Source organism: Bactrocera latifrons, unplaced genomic scaffold (genome assembly GCF_001853355.1).
Source record: "Bactrocera latifrons isolate USDA-ARS-PBARC rearing strain unplaced genomic scaffold, ASM185335v1 scaffold_85, whole genome shotgun sequence".
Classification (NCBI taxonomy): Eukaryota; Metazoa; Arthropoda; class Insecta; order Diptera; family Tephritidae; genus Bactrocera; species Bactrocera latifrons.
Window position 1 is genome coordinate 795,692 of NW_017537545.1, and position 27,816 is coordinate 823,507.

The window sequence follows — 27,816 nt, forward strand, 5'->3', positions numbered from 1 at the left end:
TAAAAAATAAGGGTTAATCTATTTTCTCCATAATAATTCGAGCTGCAGAACTTAATCGAGAAGACACAATCTTTTATAAGAGTGTTCAGCTGCTGGAGTATGCCGATGATATTGATATCATCGGCCTCAACACCCGCGCCGTTAGTTCTGCTTTCTCCAGACTGGACAAGGAAGCAAAGCAAATCAGTGTGGTAGTGAACAAGGGCTCCTATCATCAAACAATTAATCGTCGTATTAGCGTCTTGGCTCCCACGTCACTATTGACGGTCACAACTTTAAAGTCACAGCATCAACACCACCACCAAAGCCTGGAAATCAAACGCAGAATAAGTCTTGATAACAGGTGCTACTTCGGACTGAGTAAGCTATTGAGAAGTAAAGTCCTCTTTCGACGAACAAACACCAAATTATAAAAGTCATGAGTCAGCATTACGAGTTTTCGAAAGAAAGGTTCTGCGAGAATTTATGGTCCTTTTCGTGTTATCCACGGCGAATATCGCATTCGATCGAACGATGAGCTGTATGAGATATATGACGACATTGACATAGTTCAGCGAATTAAAAGACAGCGGCTACGCTGGCTAGGTTCAGTTGTCCGAATGGACGAAAACACTCCAGCTCTGAAAGTACCCGCCGGGGGAAGCAGAGGAAGAGGAAGAACTCCACTCCGATGGAAGGACCAAGTTTAGAAGAAAAGGAACTGGTTCCGCTAGGAATATCCAAGAAAAAAGAAACGACTGGCGCGCTGTTGTTAACTCGGCTATAATCGCGTAAGCGGTGTCTACGCTGGTAAAGAAGAAGAAGATATGTTGTGATCTACATTAAAATTTTTTGCAGTGTAATAAACAGTTTGAAGTTAGCCTCAGTTAGTTGAACGTTTATACTTCGGGAGAGATGGCAATATTATTAAGTGCAAAAGCGTAGAAGAGACAGGTAATTGCTATCCTCGAGTGTTAGGGTTGTGTGCTGTAAAATTATTTTGTGAAGAAATTTTGATAGTTTCTCATAAATGTCAGTATTTGGTTAATATAACTAACAAAAGTCGTCTTAAAAAAATTAGATATTTTAAAGAAGTATTCTAGAAGTATTTTTTATGCATTAGAGTTTAGATATATTTGACTATAATTAAAATACAACCTTAGTAATTTTAAGTATTCAGTACCAAGTAAGTACATCTCTGTGCAGTTGTGCTAAATTCTTCACAGTTTTGTCGAATCGTCGTTGAGTGTTGGTGAACGTGTCGCGTGTACGCGTCGATGGCGTAAATTTAATAAAAATAATTTTGAGGTATATTAATAAAAATACAACCAGTGTAAAAAATAAAATAAAAAAACAAAACTGAGACATACCGGGCTGCATGCACTCTAATTCAAACGTCTATACTATAATGTGTGTACGAATGATGGCAAAACATTTGTATAAATAAATTTCGTAACGTAGACGTAAATACTTCTCGGTCGTTCGCGAAGTCGTAGTTCACAAGTTTTCACATTGCAACAAATCGGCCCATAGTTACATTTTGGTTAATTTAGTGAAACAATTGTGGGAAAATATATATTTATTGAGAAATATATAGCAAAAAGGTAGCAGATAAAAATCATTTCGAGTTAATAGCAACGAAAACGAAAAAACATGCAGTTTAATTTGTGAAAACAATTGGGATCGCTTGAACAAAGGGAGAAAATCACAGTGCATACGTTTAGAATATAAATAAAAGCCAGCTAAACGATTACAAAAAATCGTTAATACAAAAAAAAAAAAAATAATAAAGTAAAAATAAAAACTGTGACGGTAAAATTTCAAATGATTATTTGCATAGCTTCATCCGACGTTGACCAATTTGTGGGTTTATCTAGTGCACGCTGTACGAATTGTGGACAGGCCAACACCAATGTGTACGTATGCCAAAAGAAACTATGTACATACATTTTAACCCTCTAAGATATTTGTATTCTCCTAAAAGCAGAGTATTTTTTAAAATATTGTATAAAATTACCAAATATTGTACTAAAAAATTATTTGGGTAAAATTTAGAATAGCATCCCCGGATTTCGAGGATAAAATGAGTGTCATTGGAAAGGTGACGTTCTCCAGATCACGAAAATATATATGTATATATAGTTGCCGCTGACTTATAGTTTTAAAGATATTTGCGTTTAAAGTTAAAAAATTTACAACTTTTATATTGATAATTTGTTTATTGTGAATAACTTTTTCACTTATATTTTCCACTTTTCACTTACTAACTTCACTATAACGTTTTTGTATATAAATTTTTTTAATATTTCTTGCAAATAAAGCTTTATTTCAATTATTTTGTTTTAGTTAAATTCACTGCATATGCACAACAAGAATAGGGTTGCATACTAGCAAATAAATGGTATTGCCATATCTGCCTWGTTGTCAACAAAAGAAAATAATAGAAAAGCATTATTCCAGTGATACCCATTTTATCCTCGAAATCCGGGGATGCTATTCTAAATCCCAGCCAATTATTTTTCAATATTAGTTTATAGTTTGAGTTTATTTTGTTCTTTCATAATCCGTCGGCTTTGTAAAAAAAAAACTACGGAAAGTAAAATTAGCTGACAAGTTTTGCCTAAAATGAAAATATCATCCCCAAAATTAGAAATTGTAATGGGTTTAGCGGATGTGATGGCTAGCGTATCATTACCCGATTTCGGGCTATGTACGAAAAGAGGTTATCCCCTTTTATTTTTAATGTAACAACCCTGAAATTTGCGAGCCAAAAGTTGTGTTATCCTAAAAACGTGTTCGATTTATATCGCATTTAAGTATAATTATTTCAGAGGCTTTTTTTTTTATCAATTTTCGGCACAATTCCGATTTCTTTGGCGCCGCGATTTGAAGGTACCGTTGGAAAGAGGAAGTTATCCTGAATACATGTACCGCAAACGCTTAGTTTAGGAATTTCGAGAAGCTATTTCACCACATTAAACACACTTTATTCACATTTTTCTCTTCAAATTAATTAAATTAAACTATAAACTTTTAAATAAATCCACATTTTAAACTTTTAGCGGTTTGTTTTTTTTACCTAAGGAATCTTTATTTTTAAAATTACATTTTACACTCGTAGTGAAGACCATTTGTGTGCTCAAAATTACAAAGAAATGGAGCGCTGCCATGTGATAATAAGGAAATTCGCTAAATTTCCTTTCTTCCCAAAAATTCCTCTATCCATGCATGGATTTATTTAATTTAATAAACAAATAAGTAATATTATATAGTAATATTATATAATAATATTATAATTATGTATTATATAATAATATTAGATATATGTACATATTGTCACCTAATATACAAAACAACGTATTATCAAAAATAAATGGAAATCGCTAACAGATATAATACAGTGCAATACGAAAGTAATACTGTACAATACTGTTTTAGAGTGCGGCCGAAGGCCGCCAAAGCAGAAAGGATTAATACGCGAAAGTACTTCAGTCATCTTGATATGATATAAATTTTATAATATTAATTACAAGTTCAAAAATTAGCACTAATAACACGTGGTATTTCTCTATCTTTCACATTGTAAGCAATCTAATCTAAATTACAATATTACAAACAAACAAAGAAAAATCTTTAATAATCCTACATATTTGTCAGAAATGGTACCACGTTGAATGTCTGAAAATGAGTAATGTATAATTTAATGTCATTGCTACTAATATCAAAAAACACGGTATACAGTGGAGATGCACCATATGCAGTGAATTTGAGGTTATTGTTAGAGACATCGATATTGTATCTGACGAGGAGCCTGATGTTAGCGGAGATAAGAGTATTGATAAATTCGAAACAATTCTCAAGAAGCAAGTCGAACAATTTTCCCAAACATTCAATAAAACATTTGATAATTTTAAACAAACTATCGGGGAGAGTATCGCTGAACTAAAGAAAGAAGTATGCAAGCTTTCCAAGCAGAGCGTTGCCATTGAAAAAAAAATATTCTAACTTGAGTGACGGGATCTACTCCGTAGAAAACAAGCTCAACTCCTACAAGAATGTATCATCTCCAAAAGACATCATAAGGGAGATGAACGATCGAAAAAGGAGAGAGAGTAGCGTCATTGCCCTTGAACAATCTTCTGGACCTTTGTTTCAGCAATGTTGAGGCTTACGTGGATAAAACTTTACCTCTCGTTCTTGAGGACAAATATCCTCCTGCCCCATAAACCCCTCATCATAAACCACTTACTCACTCAAGAAAGCTGATTACTTTAGCCTCAACGCTTTCTTTCACTGAGTCAATTGGACGGTACTGTACGCACTGGACACTATTAAAAGTAAAGTCAATTGATTATACAATACTCTAGAAGTAGAAATATCACAATATGTACCTGTTCACAAAAAATCTATCAGTAACTATCCCTGCTGGTTCTCCTATGAAATCATAAACATGGTGCAGTCTGACACCAAATCTTTTTGGTTATTTATAAAAGATAAAAAACAAAATAATATTGATACACAATCCTCAATGTCCTGGATGGACCAAATAGCTGACACCGGCCCGGATATTAGCAATCTTTTCGCCTCATATTTCAAGACTACATTTTCCACACAAACTCACGGCAATCAGCTCGTTGATGCTAACTCAAATGGATCGTCAACCAACGTTCACAGCTTAGGGGTCCAATACAATGATGTACTCCAGCAGGTGCCAAATAAAGGTGCCGGACCCGATGGGATACCAAACGTTTTCTTAAAAAACTGCGCCATCGAGCTTAGTGAGCGAAAAGGACAAAAGGTACATTCAATCTACACCAATTTTAGTAAAGCTTTTGACCGTGTTGACCACATGATACTTGTCTCAAAACTTAATAAATGGCACCGCACTGGATTGGCTTAACTCATATTTAGCTGACAGGTTCCTACAAGTCAGGGTTGACGCACATCTGTCTAGAGAATATGAGGTCACATCTGGAGTTCCTCAGGGATCGCATGTAGAACCACTACTCTTTAATATTTTTATCAATGACATTGTAAACAATATACAGTCTGAATGTCTGCTATATGACGATGATTTCAAAATCTTCAGAATTATTTCTAACGATTCCGATGTCACACAACTACAACAAGATATTGACTGCTTAACAACTTGGTGTCTAAAAAATAATCTCGATCTCAATGCGAAAAAGTGCGCTGTCGTATCCTTCTCACGCTCTCATAACAACATTGTCACCAACTACAAACTCAACAACGAGTATCTACAGGAATTAACCGAAATCAAGGATCTAGGAATTATTATAAACAACAAACTCACATTTGCAAAGCATATTGACAAAATTTTACTCCATCACACTTAAATTGGACTAAGCAGAATTGGATTTCAATTTTATAGTCACATGAATCGAAATTCGACCTTAGAGGGTCAGATAGCACAACTTCCCGGAGGTGGTAATATTATGGTGTGGGGGTGCTTCTTAGTTAATGTTATTGGTCCAGTTCGTCGTATAACTGACATGATGACAACTGTAAATTATAGTCATATTTTATCTAATGAACTGTATTGACTTTCCAATGCGATAACGACCCTAAACACACGCGGTTAGCAAAAATTATAATATTTGATATAATCAATCTTGTTGAGAATAAGTGGTTGATGGTGAAACGCGAAATAAGCAGTTAAATATTCTCGAATGGTGATGAACTTTTCGCCAGATTGGCAAGGGAAAAGCGAAAGTTGCAAATGTTTTGATCACCTGAATTTAGACTTTGGTTTATTTAGTGTGTTTTACTAATATAAGCGAATGAATTAATGCTACATTTTTAATGATTATTTATATAAAAAAGAACTCGAATAAAATATATGTATATATAAATAAATTAATACTTTATCAAATCAAAATTAAAAATTTAATAAAATAGTCGTTATGTTTTCAAATGTTTTGACCACCACTGAGAATTTGGTATGTCGGGGTCGATCCTGGATAAGTATCCGGAACGAAGTGGTGCAACGGTTAGATGTGATGCATGCAATGGATGGATTCATCTGAGACCTGCACAGGCCTTAGCCCCTACGTCTGTGCAACCTGCGCACTGCATCGCCACTCCACCCGAGTGATAGTTCATGGCCTCAACTAAAAACCATTATGTGAAAGGACGTTCCTTGTAGCGTTGGATTTGTCAAAAGCCTTTGACACAGTCAACTACAGAACACTACATTAAGACATCGAACAATCCTCGCCCTCCAGGGTTAAAGAGGTTGAACTACCTGAACGGTTGACAATCATTCGTACTCTTCGGGGTAAAAATTCCAAATTGACAAGATCTAAACAGGGTTCCACAAAGTGGTATCCTCTCTCCGACAGAAAGATTTTGCTAATCGTCTTAGCTCGTCATGTTGACCATTTATACATATAAAATGTATAGACTGCAATTGATCTTCCTACAAACTTCGTGGCAAACTTAATATACCTTCTTCAACGTATACAAAATTATGCCTCTGGTTGTGTTTATGAAAGCCCAACTTAAAAAGTAAACGAAACTGCAAGAAAAGTGATTAAATTATCAATTTGAATAATTTGAATCGAAATAAATCTGTAATTTTAATGTCCGGTCATTCTTAAGTTCCTCATATGTACATATAAACATCTATACTTATTTCTTTGTAAATGTGTAAGCTTAAGCTGATGAGGTTAAGTGATAAATGTAAGAACATTAAATGTGAATATACAATTGTGAACACCCTGACTTTATGTGTGAGATGGGCGTATTTTTTTTTAGTTGCGGCGACAACGTGTTTACGAAATATTTCAAATGTTAGTCGTCAAAGTACCCTTTCTTAGTAGTTTTTCAATGAAAAAATTTTTCTTCCATATGTTTTCTATGCTAACTCCCTTTGGTAAGAGGTGATTTTTCCTCGCTAGTGACAATTTTCACCATTTCATTCAAAGTGTTCCCAATAAGCAAAATAATTAAGTGTCCTCGGCCCACACTATCGCCACGTCCATTCAGTGTTGTCTGTGCAACCAGAAACATTAAATATATACATGCATACGAGCATATCTTTTCGTAGATTTCTATCAACCGGGCTTATGGGGGAGATACGCTCAATGAATTTGCAGGTAATTTTTTTTTTCTTTGTTTTGCTTGTTCCCGGCCGCTGTTTGGCATATACCTTACGCCATTCACGCCACGCTGTCAAATCGCCGATGTTCCGATTTCATTGAGTGAAAGCAATGGCGCGCCGAAGGATTTACATTTAGTGTGGGTGTCAGGCAGCTGCGCTAGTTGTGATGATGTGGAGGTGTCGCTCGCTGCTAACTTGAATTTCCTGGTATTGACTAGTTGGTGTTGTTGTACGGTTTTCGGCTGCAAATGCTGACGCTTGGGGAAAACCAATTTCCTTTCCTATATCACTCTCTGACGACTCACTTGTCCTCAAGTGCTCTGGAGACAAAAGTTTGTACAAAGTTGTACTGATGTTCAAAGAGAAAAATTTTATTTTATTTCTCTTTTCTTTCTTCTCTTTTTGTTTCTATACTCGCAACATGTTGCACAAGAGTATCACAGTTCAATTAAGCTAACGGTTGTTTTGAACACCGTGCATCAGTCTTGAACATATAGGGTTATGTATACATGTATATTTTCCAAAAGTTCCTAGTTCTAACGCTTTTGGAAGCTTGGAATTCTTGTGAAATGGATGATGAATCATATACGTTTAATTACAAATTCGTTTCGTCTTAAACTAATTGGACTTCAGAATGAATAATTTAGAAATCCAAGAATCCTGAAACCAAGCCTCCTTTTTAATCTTAGTTTTGTTGTGTTTTGTTTTTTATACTCTTGCAACATCTTGTAATTATAATAACTGTTGTTTGTAATACCTAAAACTAATCGAGACAGATATAGAGTTACATATATGTATATGTACATAAAATTCGAAAAATCGAACCATTGACACTCCCGTTACGCCAAAACAAATAAAGTGATAACCTAAACCGCAAATGAAGGTACAAACCTCTTAGTCTAAAACTTGTCGAACCAAACGAGGTTAGATCTTCGAAAGTACAGCCCTCGGTCGGATAAAATCCGGATCAATTCCAGTAACGTAGACTCGGCTGTCTGGGGAAATGCGTTTGCCCAGCTTATTTCTGGGTACTGTAGCAGTACATATGTATTCTCTTGTAGAAATATTCTTGAGTAGTTAAACTCTCATAAAACAAAAATTTTTTTTTTTCTTTCCAGACCAGAAACACCCGTTTAATGACATTCATGGAACATCATTTCCTTATAAAAATGTGCTTTCGTTTCGAAAATGCGTAACATTTATGGCTCTACTATATATTATTTTAATTCAATAATCTGATTTAAAAATACAATTTTTCATCCTTTAAACTTTGATGACTACGACCTTTTCTGTATGTATGTATGTATGTATGTGTATATCAAATGTAATATACATATGTATGTATGTGTTATATATGAAATATCATTAAACTAGAATTTCACAAGGTTTCGTGATTTTTCGCCATAACGGTTTTGCCCACAAAAATTCGTAAAGAAAATAAAATGCGTCAGTTTTCCATGGAAATACGCGACCACGCCTAGTTTTTCATTTGCACAAATTTTCTGACATTTTCAATTAATATGTATTTCTACTTTGTTTATTAAAAACGGCGCAATAATATTACATATGCACGTTTGTGCGTGTGTATGTATTGTCTTGTTTTTATTTTATTTCGGCTAATAATAGTTGTTCTTGTTGCCGGCGTGCTGTTTACCCGGCAAATATTTTTGTGTGCTGCGCTGATGACACCGAGGTAAAGCATATGCGAAGACACACTTGCGCTCAACTCCTAGAACTGTAAAATTCCGGTGGTAATTCGTGCGTAGTTCAAAACTCAGAGAGAAAGTGGGCGCATCGAAAAGTGAGTGAATGAGAGAGGTCAAAAGAAGTGTACCACATTCAAATATTTTTGCTGCGTCCTTAAAGGGTGTTCTTGGTATACGTGTCATTGTTGTGTCCTCGGAAAGCGAAATAGTTATATTGACTGGTCTCCTACCACCGACTGCACCCAGTCAAAGTCGCCTACGTGCCTAACAAATTCTTTTTTTTTTTTTTTGCCAATAATACGAGAGGGTGACATTCTAGGAATAGAAAGCACTACTAGCAGCAACAGCTCACAATGTTGGCAACTAAAATAACAATGCTTATGAAATGCGAGATATTGGGGGCAACATGGTGTGCTTGCACCTCACACAGGGAGAGTGCCCGCAATAGTTCCAGTAATAGCGGCAGTTAACACGTTACATGGCAGCAAGGTGTGCAACGTGCATGCGCTATGACGTGAGCAACTCTTTTGCCAAAGAGAAGTCGCCATTTGCCAGCGAGAGAAATATGTTGAGAGAGTAGCCACTATGTGGATTTTCCACAAGTGAGCCACAGAGACAATTTCAGTCGGCGGTATGTTGGGCGCAGCGGTATTGTCACCTTCATTGCTGTTCAATTGGGCGAAAACGGAATTTCGAGGGAAATTTTTTAGGCATCGTACATATTGTTGTTGTTAGTACACAAACATCCTTCTTCCTGTTTTTGTCGGCGCTCTGAGCTCGTCTTCTGGGTGGTTTTGTCTGCTTGTCTAACTGGACTGGCGCAATAGTATGCAGCACTTAGCTCGCAGACAGTTAGTTAGTGGTAGTTGCTGCTCGCTGGCCAGCAGCGACATGATTCAGAGTGAATCACAACATCGACGAATGCGGACACTCTAGTTAGTTGGCGGTTGAAAAGTGGCCCGTTCGGTGCTTGAAGAAAGTCAAGCCAATCAACCAGCAGCCCAACAAGCCACAAAGCCAGTTAGTCAGCTAGTAGCAGGCAACTAATAATCAAGCTGTGAAACAATTAAGTGTAACAATTTCGGTGTTAGTGTATTTGGTACCAGCTGCCGCACCTTTCATCAATACCAGTGGCTAGCTAGCAGCTTGAGGCTTTTGTGCGTCGCAGCTTTGAAGACAACAGTGTTAAAAGGTGTGTGAGTGTATATACATATGTATGTACATGTAAATGTGTGTGTGCGTGACCAAACCAAATTAAATAGTGTACATTTTTTAATTGCAAACATTTGCTGTGCTGTTTTGCAAAAAAAAAAAAAAAAAAAAAAACGATAAATTCTATCTAGTATGCAATAAAATTGTGGAAAATTTTCGATATCTTATGTGTAGACATCTGCCAAAGCTATAAAGCTATTTTTCTTCACAAAACTGCGCCATAACGTTCGGTGCTTCGGTGACAAGCAGAGAAAATTGTGTTAATGCGACAACGAACAAAATAAGGAAGATAAAAATAAACACAAACAAAAGCTAATACAGACATCGAGCAGCAGCAGGCAGGCAGACAGGCAGCGGCAGGTTAGGTTGACTCGCCCAAAAGACCCACACTGCCGACACTATCGTCGTCATCTTTGGCCTGCATGTATGTATGTACAAATGCGTTAAGAGAGTTGCATACATACATACAAACATACAGCATCTGCACAAGGGTACAATAACCAAACCGTGTCGTTCGTGCTGCGTAGTTTCTGGTTTCTGCTCCACAAATCTACACATATATTTTGGTCTCAAGTGTAAATGTGTTTTTCTCAGTGAATTACATACGCATAGTCTACCTACATACATGCGCTTTGGTGAGCGCCTTTCGACTTTGCAGCCGCCGTGGCTCCATACTCCGCGCACCTGCGTCTACGTCAGCGCTTGAATGGCAGCGACGAGCATAATAATAATAATAAAGCTCGTTCGTATACTGAGCCCTCTCAGCGGTAGCTGAAATAACCAGAAAACGCCGTATCCCCTCACTAAGCCAGCCAACATTCAACCAGCCAGCCGGCAATCCAGACCATCAACCTACATATGCACTCATACATATGTAAATGTATGTATGTATATACATGTGTGTAACTACCCACCTTTCTAGCAACAGCAGCGGTGGTAAGCCGAACAACAAGCGCGCCTGAGCCAAACAAACCGGCTTTTATGAAATCTTTTCTCTTCTCAACTTTTTTTGGCCTTGCTTTGCTTTGTTGCTCTCCTCCTTTCTTAATTCGCACGTCACATTTATTTATTATTTATTTTTTTTTTTGTCCTCAAACACTTATACCAAAGTTTTCTACACGCGTTACTGGCTATCGACTACGTCTCGCCACACACACACACACATTTAGTCAAAGTGAAAAGTACGGAGCGTTCAGCAGTTATTGCCTTTTTGGGTTTTGTCTGAACTTATTTTTATTATTAGTGTGTGCGTGTGTGTGTTTTGTTTTTCTTAGTTTCTTTTCGTGTTTATTTGGCCGAAAAGTACAATAAAATTGACAGCAGAAGTCACAAGTAAGTAAGAAAATCAAATGCAAAGAAGTTGAAGTAGAAAGTTGTAGTAACTCAGTGCGGTTTTGGGAGCAAGCAAAACTGAAAAACATGAAAACATAAATAAGCTGAATTCAGTTTAGAACTTTCAGCGGCGTAAAGTCGAGTAAGTATTTGCTTAGTATTGACACATGCTTTATAGTTAGTCGAATATAGCGATTTGATGGCGGTACCCCAATAGCGTTTTTACTTGCTTTCATAGTATACATTGGCTTTGTAACACCCACAAGGGAACGTTGGATTAGATAAGTGATTGAAGATAGCAACGCGACCTAGGGTCTATGGTGCCCTCTCCTAAGTCACAACGTCTCAACTAACCTCAGCAAATTGATAAATGGCAATATATTCCTATGTATATTGAGGCCTTTCCTATTGGAAACTTGGATCCAAAGGACTTTATCCTGTGAAGTCGATTAGCAAATTCTGGTTCAGACTCCAAGTCGCAGAACCGGCAATTCACACAATAAGCTAGGACCATGTTAAATAAGTGCTTGTTGGGCGTGACGAAGTCGTCAAGTTTTTCCCTTGGGAGATTGATTATATATTTAAGCCTTTTGACCATGCCTAGGAGTTGGTGTCAATGCTTCTTCTCCCCACCCACTGCATCATGATTAAGGACCAGCCCCTTTATGCTGTGGGGAACAACCGCAATGAAAGGTTTCTACCATGTTGGTTGATGCTGCAGTATAGGCAAACTCATCACCCAGTTCATTCCCGGCCTTTATTCAGTCGTTCTGTACTGTACCAATAGCGATTTGCTCTCGTACACTTTTTTGACTGTCGCTGAGTATGACTATATGTATGTGTGTATGTTCGTTGCGATAGTTGCCTACAAAGACCTTTGCTCGGAATATGCTTCAAATATAAGTATTATCCAACAAAAAAGAGGCCTCAGGGCCTCATTTAATATTTATTCTTAATTGTCTTATTAAAATAAAAGTCATCTAGCATCAGAAAGATGTTTTTGAACGAAGAAATGCATTACCTAATAATTCTATATAATATTGATGAAATGTTGTGTCTGAATTTTTATATTGAATTAACGCATCCATACAAACGTGTTTACTACATGTTACATACATACATACATTTAAAATTTTTTTTTAAATATTTTTGTCAATTCAACGAAAAATGTGTTCTAAAAATATTTTAAAGGTTAATCACAATTTTGCTTTCACGTTGAGATATTAAAATTACCATAAGTACATTTCATGAGTCTGGCGGGTGGGCAAAACAGGTGGAAGCAAAGGAATTAAAAACAGAATTTACACATGAACAAATTCGGCTTGTGCGCATTTTCATAATGTCTGTCTCAATTTTATTGCAATTTGCTTCCACCAGAGTTACAAAGCAAAAACTTTAAGTCTGAATTATATTTTGTGAATTAGCTTGTTTTGTTTACTTATTTGGCATATGCAAAAAATTAACCATGTACAGTGTGTTTCAGATGAAAAACAATAATATTACATCAGACACTTACCAGTTATCATTAAATAATTAATTTATGAAAGTTTATCTTAGTTTAAAACTAAAACATCAATTTTGTTGATTTTTTTTTTTTAATTACACATAATACTAATGTCATATTTTTTTCTTTGCAGTTCTTCGGCTTTGGTTTCAATTTAGTGTTAAAGAAGTAAACAAAAAATAAATAATGATCATAATAATGTTGTAAATACATACATATATGTTAATATATATGAAAGCTTACTAATATTGAGCTATTAGTAGTAATCCAAATGAAAATGTATCTTAACGCAAAACCCTTTATCTAATAGATTAAAACGACAACAGAAAAGTTTTTAAATTATTTTAATTGTAAGTCAAAATCAGATTTAATAACAAAGAAAATGAATAAATAACGAAGTAAAATTATATTAAAAATATAAATAAAAATTTCAACATCAGCAACGTTGAAATTTCCAACAAAAAAAGTTGAAAAAGAACATCAACGGAGTTCAAAATTATTCAAAAAACAAAAAAAAAAAACACAAGAAACGCAAAACATAATCGAGCAAATATATGATAAAAAGAGAATTGCCGATAGCGCTAAAAAGTAAATGAACATAAAGAATACGAATGACGCGTGAAACTGTTGCTGCCGCAACGTTACAAATCGACGTATATACAACGACCGCTGACAACAGCACATGTGCGCGTAGAGAAACCGCAGCAGCACCAGCAACAATTGCACCTTTGGCAGCGAGTGTGAAGCGTGCAAATCACCGTCGAGTAAATTTGTCGAAATTTAATTCGACAACGGCAACAAAAACAACAAATTGTTACAATTCATACGACCGCGACAGGACGCGCTCGACCACACTTTTAAAATCAATAACGACGAAGCGACGCGACGGCGATTTTATTGTATTGCATTAAGTTTGCAAAGGAATTTTTGCATTTCATCGGTTAGCGAATACAAATGAAAACGTCGCTTGTGAACGCGTTCAATTTCGGCTACTCCAGTCGCCCCGTGTACGAGGGCGAACAACGGCACGTACTTCAATACGAGCAGCAACAGCTGCAACAGGACCAACTGCGGGCAGCAGAACAAGACGAGCCTCAGCAGCAACAAGAGCAGACACTGCAACAACAACAACAACGCAATTATCAAACGCCGCGTACGTATCAACAAGAACAACAACAACAACAACAATCACAACAGACTCGTCAACAGCATCAACGTTATCACGACAAACAGTCCGAACCAGAGCAGCTGGATCGACAGCAACAAGAGAATTCTGCCGCTGCCACGTCGACAATTGTCTACCCCTTCGTGGCAGCGCATATAAAGCACTCGCCGTGCGATTTTGAGGACGGTGAACAACAACAAAATCAACAGCAAAAACATCTGCACAAGCGTGCGGGTACAGTCATCGCCGAAGCTATAGCAGATAGTAGCGACGACGATATAAACGGTCATAATAATTTGGCGCAGAGTGTAATTTATATTGACGATAGCAATTGCGATCAGCCGCTGGAACAGCGACAACCGCTAAAAGAGACCAACGGTGATAACTGTGTCATCACCAGCAGCAGCAGCAGCAGCAGCAGCTACAACAACAACAACAACAACAACAACAGTAATAATAATACTAGTAAACTTGCCACTAATAACGAGATAAGTGTAGTTACATCGACGAAGCGGCAGCAAACGTCCACGTTACGTTATCCCTCTTCCGCTGCGTCAAGYAAATACCAGTATAGTAATCAGCAGCAGCAGCAAAGGCAGCCGGTGCAGCAGAAAATATTGAGCAAACGCAAGCGTGAAACAGGTGAGTGACAAAGTAATAGATTGTAGCTATCTATAATCAAGTTAAATTCGCCAACTAAGTCAATATTTAAATATGCAACTAGAACGATTAACACTTTGATAAATTGAAGTTCGCTAAGACTTTCGGGCGCACACGTGCCCCAACACATTCGCAACTCTCCCGATTCGGCAGTGAAATATGTATGTACATAATGTAATACGCGACAAATACAATGAAAGTAATTTGAAATTCCGATAATTACAATAAAATAACAAAGTAATTAATTAGATAGGTACTACATATGCAAGTATATGTATGTATATGTATGATCGAAAATACAACAAAACCTGTCTGTCAACATTGCATTTGTTTTTGTACTGAACACTCGCCCTTTACATTACGGCAGGGCTTGGTCAACTTAACTCCGTATAAATCGTTCTGATTTCGTTCAACTTAAGCCTTGGAATTTTTTACAAATGTGTCGTGCTTGCTACAAAATTAACATATTTTTATTAATTCTGATTTATGTTTACTTTATACATGGGATTTAATACATTAAGCTGAAATACTAGCTCCTTTTGCCCTTTATATCGTCATGTTGTTGATTTCCCCTTTGCAAAAATATAAATAATCTTTAAGCACATATTCTGTGCACTTGACAAATTAAAAAAAATAGTGACAATTTATCAAGATTTTTATCAAGTAAAATCTTTTTTTTATGCTTTGGCAATCTTGATAAAATACGAAGTTCGAAACGCAGCATTGATGAGCATGATTAAGAAAGTATATTGTTATAGGTTATGACAGTGAATAGAAAAATATTGTCAATAATAGCAAGTTGTTGAATTCGTTCAATCCCCCGAATAGCGGCGTTAGATTCATAATTTATCAGAAAAGGTCAAGTTCAGCTGCTGTCGTTCTGGATATTGTAGCAAGTTAAATTTCTCCTTATCCAGAATAGACCTCGACATATCCAACATACGTCCTGGGTGCATTAAGTCTCCGCATGACACTGGCTACCTCTTTGCATGCCCCTCCAACCTCAATCATCTGAAACCCTTTAGTCGGACCCCGTTGAAACAGCACTTTTCTCCTCCCGTTAGATGACGCCGACGTCGACGACAACCTCGATAAACCTTACCATCCTAATTAGATTAGATAACCGTGAGAACAACAACAGCAACGGTTCATTATCGTTGTGCCCAAAACAAGAATTTGCGGTAGACAATTCCGTCCTTTTTCTACGAATACATCCTGGTTGTTTTCCGAAAAATTTTGTGATTTCAGAGCCAATAGTGCTTTCTTAGGTCCAAATGATCTTTTAAAATAGTTTTCACTGATCCTTCCGATATTGTAACGATGCCAGTAAGATCTCTGACTGTTAATCGTCGATTCTCAAAGACGTGTTGATCATCGGTTGATGTAGATGACCCTCCTGGACGTGTGTCATCGTCACTCTTTGAATAATTTTACTAATCAGAAACACTTGCTCGATACAAACAATTATCAGCGAAGCTCTTTTCCAAGATTCTGAATGACCACATATCTCGGAACCCGACCGAACGCTTCCAGTCATTATTACCTTAAGGTATTTACGAGAGCATAAAACGTTCGAATGCACCCGAACTTAGCTCTTCTTTACTTGTTTTTCTTAAGAGTTGCCAACACTTGACTACATAAGTGGCGGCAAATTCAAATTTTGTAATAATTTTGGGTCACCCAATATAATATATAAAACTCGTTTGTGATGAAAAGTTTGTACTGCAGGGTTTACTTGCTTGCAATAGATGATAAGCACCGACCAATTGCAGGCGTAGAACACAGCTGCACGCTCTTTAGAACTGGCAGCGTACAACCCTTACTTGTTTTGCATTTAATTCTGATAAAATTTCAAAATTCTGAAAAACAACTATTTTCTTGGCAAACCACACACATGCAAACATATATTGTTTACTGTTGATAACAGTGTTGTAGTTATCAGTTTCGTTCGCACATATGCTCGCTTTGATAATACGAAAAGTCAATAGCAAAGTAATAGAGCGCATTGAAAATTTATATGAATGTACATATGTACATATGTATGTATATGCTTTAATATTCATATTTTTGATTGGTCTGACTTTTCAGCGAGATGCCGGCCCGTTTTTTGCTATCTCCATTCCACGCCATATCAAAACAATTTTCGCTTATTATTACCGTATATACACATGTACATATTTGTGTGTGTACATTACATACATTACATACATTGTTTTATTTTTAGCATTTATTTTGAACTTATATTTCGCCTGTGTCGGCGTGTATTTTGTTTATTGCGCCTTAGTTATAATAATAATTTGTTTTTCACTTTTCGTCCCCAACTTTATTTTCGCCATTCGTTTGCGTATACCGTCCGACAACGAGCTCGTTCATACAATAATCAGTTCTCTTTGCCCCCTTTGAATTCAGCGTCTGTCAAATGCAGGCTGTTAAGTAGCTCTACGGCGGTTCGTTCTGGATTTCATTTGCTTGTTTTCACGAAAGCGTGCTTTCAAAATAAGTGTGCTTACCCTTATGTGCTTATGTGTTGACGCCACGAAGCCAGTAATTGTCGGCTTTTATTTATTTACCTTTTTATTTTTTCTGTTTTTTCTTAATTTTTAATTTTTTTTGTGGCTGGTTCATTGTAGTGTGCTTATTTTAGTGGAAGGTACCGCTTGCCATATTCATGGGTTGTTTTTGTGTTTGCTCTTATTATATTTATAACCATATTTCTTAATTTTTGTTTAATTTCTTATTCTGTTTCCAATTTTTTTTTTTTTTTTTGTATTTTTTCCCCTAATGAAAAGGTTTATTGCTTCAAAAGTTGAGTAATTTTTTACAAGCCATCAAGTTGCTTACTTTTTAGCTTCTTTTATAAAGAACCGGTTTTGGAGTTCATCAAGCGTCGTCGATGAAATCGAACAGTGAAAAAACCGAAAATTAAACAAGTCTGACTCAAAGTGGTAAAAACTTGTATAACAAAAATTTTGGTTATTGATTTTTAAAGGCCGAATGACTTTTTATTTACATAAAGTTGTGGGATATAGTACACTATATAAGTGTACTTATATAGGCAGATACAGTGGCTTACAAAAGTATTTCCCTCTAAAAACACTTTTTAGTGTCTCATTTCATCATTTAACTGGCGATTGACACGCCTTATGCTTTGTTCCAAGGCCTGAATCGAAGCGAGATTGTCCGCATGGACTTTAGATTTTACATATCCCCACACGAAAAAGTCGAACGTTGTGATACCACACTATTTTGGTGGCCAATTGACCGGCCTAAAACGTGAAATTATTTGCTAACCGTAATGTTCTTTAAATAAATCCATTGTTTGATGTTATGTGTGAAAAGTGGCGCCATCTTGTTAAAACAAAATGTCGCCGAGATCACGAGCTTCAATTTCAGGCATTAAATAGCCGGTTTTCACGGCGCGATAACGGTCGCCATTGACGGGTACGTTCCCACTGACATCATTTTTTAAGAAATATGGACCGATGATTGCACCGGCCCACAAACCACACAAACCCGTTGTTTTATCTAGATGAAATGGTAGCCCTCGAATCTCTTCAAGTTGCTCTTCGTCCCAAAGGCGAAAATTTGACTTGCTTACAAAGCCATTCAGCCAGAAATGGGCCTCATCGCTGAACAAAGTTTGGCTCAAATTGGCGGATCTTCTTGGAACCTTTCAAGAGCCCATGAAGCGAAACATGTCGCTGGGAAAGGTCGAGCGGCTTCAGTACTTGTTCAAGCTGCATTTTGTACGTTTTCAATTAAGATATCGACCCAAAATGCGCCAAGTCGTTTCATACGTCAGTCCGAGTTGCTGCGAACGAGGTCGAATCTACTCTCCAGGGTCTTCGTATACACTTCATGTGTTCTCTTTACTGCGTGCTGGACGTGGTCTATTCGGTCGAATATTATCAGATAATGAATGCTGGCTCAAAAGATGGGTGTTGTGAATAGTACACTCAATAGGCCAATTACGTTAACCATAAGTTAAGCAAAGGAAAACACATTCTTTACAAGACCTGAATTTTCGTAATAAAGTAGAAAATTTTTCAAACATTGTTCAAGCGTTAGTCTCTCCATGATGAAAAGTCAAACAATGCTGAACAAAAATAATATTAATTATAAATGACACTACTCACGACTGATCTGTCAATAAAGAAGTACAGCTACTTAGTTCACCCGTTGCATATCCGCATATAAGTATAAACTAATTTACCTCTCCTGACCACGTGTTTCACTTTGTTGTATAATGGATAATTGCATATTTCATTTTTCACATTTTCAAGATAACAAAGTAATTGGAGAATTAGGGAGACTTTATTGTTATTGTAATGAATAATATTTTAGAAACCAATAAGGCACAGTGTTCTGATTTATCCAGACATAATACTTTTAAATCTTTTTGCTGTCGGCCGAACGCATGTTTGGCTTATCTCTTTTTCTTTTGTTTTCGCGGCATTTAAAATGTAAAATAAAACTGGAAAACATTTTAGTACTTGGGAGTATTAAAAAAAGATAATTAGATAGAAGATAGACTATTAACGATAGTTCTGGATATAAGCAAGAATATGTCCGCATGAAACGTTCATACCATTATTATATACCTAGGCACACATACTTGCGTATTAGTGAGGTTATAATATACGAAGAAATGTATTTCTTGCTTTACCTAACCGTGATGTTCTGTGTTGTGCCCACGTCAGCGCCCTTTTTCTGTACTTTCTCTCATAAATCTTAAGCCCCATAGGCAAACACAAAAACGAAGCGCTGAAAAGATGAAGAAAGAAGATAGAGGCAAAAACAAATGTAGAAAACTTCTACAGATGCCAAATCCCATCGACGTTGCGACAATTGTGCACTATCGCTGTTGTTGTTTTGTCTCTCATTGTACTCTATTTGCTACCTTTGCGCTCAGAATATATTCACATACTCACACAAGACTCGTATAAGACGAATCAGCACAATAAGGCAATGCAAAAGGCTGAAATGATGGAAATGGCACCCAGCGTTGACAACAATTGCAATGCAGTCCGCAAAAAAGAAAGTCTACTTACTACCTCCGCACATTATCAACCGCGACAATAAATGCAAGAGCAACAAAACAAGTACAATAAAAGCAACAATGCCGATTATTTGCGCCACTCATATGCACATCAACGTTTGTGGCCACTTTCATGCCTGGCGAGTCTATAGTGGAATGTATGTCAGCACATATTTATATTTAATATATATTTTATTTAATTCTCACGAGCTTACTTCTCAAACGCGGCAGTTTTAAGCAGAACGCGCTAAAAATAAATAATTGACACAGCATTCAGCAGCGGTAAGAGTACAATTGGCGGCGAACGCAGTTGCAACCAACGCAAGGCGGAAAGAATGCAATTCTTTCTTCTTTAATAATGAGCTATAACCGACTTACCTTCTGAGGGCCTGTACGGTACGCTATATGAACTCATAATCCCTGAAGATCCAGAATATCAGATAAAAATCATGTTATATGCCACTCTCGCAGAAAGCCTCTCGCTATTGACAAAACAATGGGTTAGTCCATTTTCGTAAGCTTTTCTTGAGCTTAACTTTTCGTCATAAAATTAATAATTTCACGTAGGCAGGAACAGTTAGTAATCACGTGATGCCAAGTCCAAACTGAAAGGTGGAAGCATTAAAACTTTCCAACCAAGTTTCCAAAGCTTTTGGCTAGTCACTATAGGTGTATGTGGCCTGGCGGAGTACAATTTCTCTTCTATTGACCAAAAGTGGCCACCGCTGTGCGATTGCATACTTCTAACGAACCAATTGTTAATAGTACAGATTCGTGTTAAGAGTTTGGCTGTAAGGGTGGAGGCCATACTAAATGTTTTCCTACCAATGCCATCAAACACATAGCAAACCGACAGACAATGATGGCTCATCGCAATTTGACCACTACTGCTTGTTTACTCGTATCTGTTAGACATAAAAATATCTAAAAATTATCTACAAATTACAATTATGTTAGGTTTTTGTTTGAATATTAATGTAACGTAATATTCGTTCATGGTTTCAGGCTTTTGTACGAATTTAAGCATGTCCCGTGTTTTGTCTGAAGTAAACTTCTAAACTACTGAACCGATTTTATTAAAATTTAGCACATTGTGCCCAGTTTGGCCGAACTTAAAAGATAAGATAGTTAATTGTTCAATTTTGTTAAAAGTCAAAACATACGCAGTTCAGAATTAAAAAATAAAAAATAAAAAAAAAATCAAAGAGAGAGAAAGAATCAAACTCAGCAACCACTGGTAGCATTGCACAGAACAAATGAAGTTTTAATCAGTAAAGATAAACTTTTCGGTGATGCCGTCTTACTACATTGGATTATTTCCCACATACCTTGCCAGAAAAAACGTTTGGTCATCAAAAATACTAGTGGAAATATTCTTAATGCAACCACTTACTGAAAAGTTTAATGCGGAAATGGTGCTGTTGCAGCGTCTTTCAATGACTGTCAGAATCTATGTTACCATTCAGAAGGCTTTTTCCCATGGGAAATTATTCGTATATATTTCAAATTAAAACCTTAAGTTCAATCAGTCATTTCGATACACTATACGTAAGGAATATAAATCTTGTTAACTTATTCATTCTCCTGTTCAAACCATTTGATGCCCTCAATGAAATTATTTATTTGTCTCTGTTAAACTTTTTGCAGTTAGAGATTCAAGTACCTGATGGAATCCAAGAGTTCTACATCTGGGTAGTGATTAAGCTGGGTACTCGAAGAGGAAGTGCCCGTTAGAATTGTCTCCGTCGCAAATTATGGTCAAGTGAAGTATGATCTTAAAGACTTACTACATTTTTTGACCATGCTGGAGTTTATTTTTGGTGATAACAAGGTTAGCATTATCGCTTGGCTATCTGTATATATGGTAGCACTCTGTATCCTCCCGCAGTTATTAAGTAGAATTCCACAGGCCTTCTCTATGTCAATTACTTCCGCTTGGAAGTTGCCAGCTGAGTTTGGTAGACAGAGACGGAGAAAGAAAGAGAGAGAGCTATCAAGCTCTTCAGAGTATACCACCATTCCTACTTTGCAGTATATTTTAGACCCGTCGGTATAGATGTAGATAGTGTTCTCCTCCGCTACAAAACCTCTTCTCCACTCAAGACTAGAGGGTTTTAATGTCAAAAAACTAAGTTGTTGGTTCAAAGGTCGATTGGCGAGTTTCAAGTAGCTCCATATTGTTAATACATTCAACAAAAAGAAGGTAGTTTCCTGACCGATAATATTCAAGCAGCCTATAGGGTCTCCAAACAGGAAAATAATTTATCACCAAGGCCTCAGAGCAAGACCATTAGTCCAAGAGGATCGATTTTTGAAGCTCGGCAAGCAGATGTCGAAAGATTTATTACAAAAAAAATCTTTTAGCACTGAAATACTGGTTATACCACTTTAATGAAGTATCTTATAGCTTATACGAATTCAACTCGTTAACTTCGGTTTAGATATGTATGTATACTTTTTTTGATAAGAAAGCTGAAGCGAGCAGCGAAATGGCGAATAGAAGAAGGCTTATGATTGAAACCAGGCTCGCTGAACTTAGAGTTTGCGTTGTTGCTTTAGCTAAGCTTTGTTATTTGAGCGTATATTTTATATATACGTATATAATTTAAAAAACTAATAATATCCGCAGAGTAAATTTTTCGTTTTTTAAGTTAGGAGCTACTTAGTACCTGGCACCTATGCAACATTAGTTAGAGTTTTTATGAATTGTATAAAAATTATAGTTACTGGCAATTAAATAGACCGACAATGACAGTTCAAGAATTACATACCCAAAATGTAGAAGTATATCTGTAAATATGTAACAATATCTAAGCATAGATCTAACTATACACATGTACTATTAATGTAGTCTAATATAAATATTGTAGTAACCTCGCAGTCTTGTCAAATAATTCGTGTTTATGATTGCGCCAAGGTTGGCTTACACCTGGATGGCTACACTGAATACGATTCGTGGGTATATTAATTATGTATAGCAGAAAAAGTTGAGTTAAAAAAAAAAAACAAGAAAATAAAAATAAAAAAATATCTGTAAGTGATCACGTAGCACGTAACACACATTTACACTGTGTCGTGTAAGTTATGGGTCATTCACGAATTATCGATTTTAGTATTTTATTATTAACACCTCGTTGACAATAATCATGTACTAGTGTTGTTAATAGCACTGTTCTATTGGCGATTTGTGTGCTTTATGACATTTAACTGTATTCTTTTTTACTATATTACTTTTTGTTAGTATAATAGATTTCCGTTTTTGCGTTAAGTGACTCAAAAGGAGTAGTTTTCAATAGCGAAAAAAAACTGTATGGAAATTTTTTTAGAAAGATCATTATTTAACGACTTTCTATTCTCATTGGCGCTGACGGCAGATTTCAAAAAAAAAAAACTTTTAACTTTTATTGGCTCTTACGGTAGATTTTTAGAAGACTTCGAAATTAAGCGCGGTAGACCGGTCTTCTCCATATTCAGCTATTCATGCCACAAAATCTGATTTAGATTTAACTGCCTTTGTGTTTTTTTTTTTTTTTTGTTTTTTTTGTATATTTCCTTCCGCATTTGAATGACTGTCAATTAACCGAAATCTATACCAGCACTTATTTGACTGAATGTGGTTGGTTTCGTTGAAAGCTTACGTCAAAGAAAAACTGAAAAAGAAATAAAAAAAAAACATAAAGCGACAAAAATAGCTCATAGATACATAGTTATGTATCTCATTTTTGTGTATGGCAACACTGTGTACTTGTTGTCTTACCGCCGCACCTTTTTGTCCGGCACGTCGGCCGGTGCTCATTAATAGGCCTCTAATGCCCTTCGCATAAATTGAATAAAAAAATAAAAAATGCAAAAAACGAACATAAATAAAACAAAAGAAGTGCGGAAGATGATGCAAATGCAAAGATACCATGTTTGAAATACACGAAATTTCGACGACTAGTCGCATTGAAGCCGAAAACGCCAACTGTCAAGTTAGATTGCCGAAAGTTTCATTTTTTTTTAGAGATTTTGTTGACAGCTGACAAATAGAATAATCAACCCATTTACGAGTTACAATTTACAGTTGTACAAATTGTATTCATCAATGCACAGTGTTACACATACACACATACAAACAAACATTTTAATGGCCGCTGTCCGAACTACCCTTGAAATGGCGCACAAATTATGGTTCATGTTGCTATTGTTGTTGTGGATAACAAATTAATGTGAATTTTTGCATGAGTTCACAAATTCTTAGAAATATTTATTATATTTAATAATTCTCATTAGACACGCCAATAATTAGGTTTTTGCATTTTTGGACGTGTTCGCTATAATAAATAAGTGCGAATTTTATTATTCTTAAATGTATATCTAGTCACAAATTCGGTAATGTGTGTCACCAATTGTGTCAGAATCAAATCAGTTGGATGCCTTTTTTTTCAATCTCGTCTGTGGCACATTAATGGTGATCATTTTGTGAGATCAGCTGACTCAATTCAGATGTCATTTGAAAGTTTTCGGTATCATCATCATCGTCAATTTCATAATGTATGGTATTTTCATAATTATGGAACAATTTTGAGAACATAATGGGTGGTTTTTTGGACGTGTGGTTTCAATGAGTCAATACATTGTTAGGAATTGGTATTTTAGACAACTTTTACTTGATTTATACTCACTCGGACTTAAGATAAGATAAATAGACCAGTATTGTACAGTGACCTAAGGTAATGTGTACGTGGAGATATTAGGAACGTTATGCTGTCATATGCCAGGTGGAATATGCTTTTAAAATGGACATTCCAGCTGGATAACGATCCAAAACACACCAGAAAATCGGCTAAATATTGGCTTAGCCAAGAAAAAGTCGTGTTGATGCTATGGCCAGGTCAATCCCCGAATTTCAACCCCATAGAAAACATGAAAAGACGTCAAAGCTTCGTTTCAAAGCAATCACCGTCTTCTAAGCCGCAGCTTTGGCAGGTTGTTCAAGAGGAATGGGGGCAGATTCCTCTTAAGCGTTGTCAGGACTTGGTTGACTCCATGCTTCGTAGATGTATTGTCAATAAAGGATACACAACAAAGTATTAGGATAATACTAAAATATTATTTAGTATAATAGAGTTGATTTTTTTTTATTATGTTTCGTTAACACTGCTATTTTACAGCACAAATTAGCGCTTTTATTTTATTATTCATTCATACTTAAAAAATATAGAATAAATAAGCACAAAATAAGTTTTAGGTCATGTAAAAATAAATAATTTATCACTTATAAAACACTTTTTATGTCATATTGGTCTTTATAATTAAATTTATCCATCTAGAACATACAGGTCATCTGCACTGCTATTTCAATGAACACAGCTGTATATAGTACAGCACACTGACGGCTCATAAAACGCGCAAAACCGTAATTTTTCGGGATTTAATTTAAGTGGTTTCTAGTATGTATATCGTTTTTCTTTCGCCTACAAGGTATGTTACGTTATTTTGCATTTTAGGTGCCGGTATGTACATATCGGTATGTATATATAATGAGAGTTTCCACCTGTTAAAATATTCCGACAGAAAATGTAAAGGCACCTCAGTCCATCAAAGAGAACGTGTCCACATTTTTGCGTGTTTTCAGAGGCCCTTCAACAACTTTTTCTGAGAAAACACTATGCGTCCATATTAAAATTATAGGTTTTATGCCATGGCTTGCATTAATTTGAAGAACTTATATATAATACAAATGTATACCTAGCGTATACAGATATATATATATATGTACGTATGAATATATACATATACTCTAAAGTACTGGAATAAATTTAAAAGCTTTCCTCCTCTCCGCATATATCGTTATACCACACAGCTGGAGACTATAATTGAAATTATGTGTAATTTTTACTTTCCATAATTCCCACAGTATTGACTTTCAATATTCCATTTACACATTTATAACTCAAATCGAATTCGGTGTTTGCCATTACTTTAAACCACTCATAGATATTTGAAAAACACAAAAATATCTACGCATGCTTACCTGCCTATCTCCATAAGCAACTTGTACATATGTACCTAGYAGGTAATGCGTATGTGTGTATGTACATATATGGTTTATATTTTGCTTAAGGGTAACGCACATGGTAATTTCGAAAAGTATAATAATGCCTTCGTTCCACTTTACTTTATTTAATTTTTATCGAATTTGTTGGAAACAGCTGCCAGCCGTTTTTCTTCACGCTCCTCAAGAAGCACTTAAAATATGTATGTAATTGCGCTTGTTCTATATATGTACCATATATAAGAATTTTCAAAATTTTCACTGGGGTGTGTTACTTTGCATTGACCTACTGCAGAGCGACAATCGGTTATGTATCAGTTATTTATGACTTTGCCGCTGTAAAAAACCATTGCAGGAAGTGAGTTTCAAATGCACAATGCATTTAGCGGATAAATTTTTAACGTGGTACAGTTTTTTCTAGTCCTGATCTAAAATATTTTACAACCCTGCACATATACATATTTCGCATATTAGTGTGAACCACTTATAAGTCACTCAAAAGTCTTCTCTAGGGAACCGTCGGTTACCATACGTCCATTTTCGTATTATTTCAAGATACCGTTCCATATTTCTCGTCTTAAGATATACATTTTTTTTACATGATATACATACATACTTACCTATATCCAAGTTCCATTTTTGGTGCGTACTAGTTTTCAAAGTATTTTGTTTTTACGTTCTTCCAGTTTTCCTTGTTTTGAAGCATAAAAGTTAAGATGTTATCCGCATTCAGGTAGCCGTTCAAAGTGTGAAGCCTAGTTCGCTGTGTTTGCTACCATATTCATTTGACGAACGTGAGGACATCTATGCTACGTAGCGTTAAAACCATCTCATCATGTTTCTTCCTGTTGAACTGCCATTTTATGTTTCTGCTTAGCCTGGCCATCCATCCTGCGCCCAATGAGTGTGCAATTGTTCCAAACTATCGTCTTTCCTTTTCTTTTCCTTTTTTGTAATGGTGACATTTGATCCTTGATTCTTCATCGTCCACATTATTCGCTTATGTTATGTTAGACGCCTTTTCTTAAGCGTAGCGTTTGTGCTAAGGAGGTAAGCCTGTAGGTAGTTGACAATCTTTTGAGTTTGTTGTCACAATGGTACGTATAAGAACTCGCCTGTCAAGCCACATTTGTTTCGAATCATCTCCTGGCAGACCGATAATCCGTAACAGATCAAATTACGGAATGCTCGGTTATGATGGCGCGATAACGGTCGCCATTGACGTTTACGTTCTCTCCATTTTTACAGAAATATGGACCGATAATTCCATCGGCCCACAAACCACACCAAACCGTTGTTTTTTTCTGGATGAAATGACAGCTCTTAAGGGATTAGGGATAGTCAGAGACACGAAAAAATTACAAATTTCTATATTTTTTTGCTATTAAATCGTGTTATTTTACAAATGTAATAATGTGGCATTATTATAGAATGTGTTGACTTGAAGTCATGAAAATTTCAAACAAAAAAAAAATTATTTCCAAAGTTATAGTTGTTTGTGTTGACTCTGTTGCAAAAAAGGTACTTGCGAGAGCCCATAGAGGGAACCGATGTCGCTTGGAAAGGTCGAGCGGCTTCAGTTCTTGTTCAAGCAGTATTTTGTACGTTTTCAATTTATTATCTCGACGTAAAATGCGCCAAGTCGTTTCATACGTCAGTCCGAGTTGCTGCGAACGGCGCCGAATCGACTATCCACGGTCTTCATGTAAACTCTCAGCAACGGCTGCTGTATTTTCTTATAGCATGATGGACGTGGTCTAACCGGCCGGATAGTATGCAATATTGAATGCTTGGTCTCACAATGGGTGATGGAGTTGCGCTCAGTAGGCCGATTATATTGGCCATAAGTTGAGCGAAGCGCATTTTTTACAGAACCTGAATTTCCGTAATAATGTTGAACGTCGTTCAGGCGTAAGTATTTCCTTGATAAAATGCCAAACAATACTGAAAAAAAATAACATGACAGCTTGACACGCCTCACTCGCGATATGTCAAAAAAAGGCTATTGAAAAAAGTACCTCTACTTGGATCACCCGTTATTTAAATGACTTTAATTGAAA

General features: G+C 36.2%; 1 protein-coding gene and 1 long non-coding RNA gene across 5 annotated transcripts in view; both read left to right on the forward strand.

Moving 5' to 3' along the window:
* The first annotated feature begins 1,228 nt into the window (after positions 1 to 1,228).
* On the forward strand, positions 1,229 to 13,210 carry LOC108977180. Its single transcript, XR_001994015.1, has 3 exons — positions 1,229 to 1,895; positions 7,321 to 7,323; positions 12,990 to 13,210. It is a non-coding gene; the product is annotated as an uncharacterized LOC108977180 (long non-coding RNA).
* A 136-nt stretch (positions 13,211 to 13,346) lies between these two features.
* The window catches only part of LOC108977201 (homeodomain-interacting protein kinase 2), an 82,630-nt gene continuing 68,160 nt past the window's right edge, over positions 13,347 to 27,816 (forward strand). For all 4 annotated transcript variants that reach the window (XM_018946783.1, XM_018946787.1, XM_018946784.1 and 1 more), the window contains exon 1: positions 13,347 to 14,663. In XM_018946783.1, the coding sequence (XP_018802328.1) occupies positions 13,811 to 14,663 (853 nt within the window). In that variant the 5' untranslated portion in view covers positions 13,347 to 13,810. The remainder of the gene's footprint in view (positions 14,664 to 27,816) is intronic.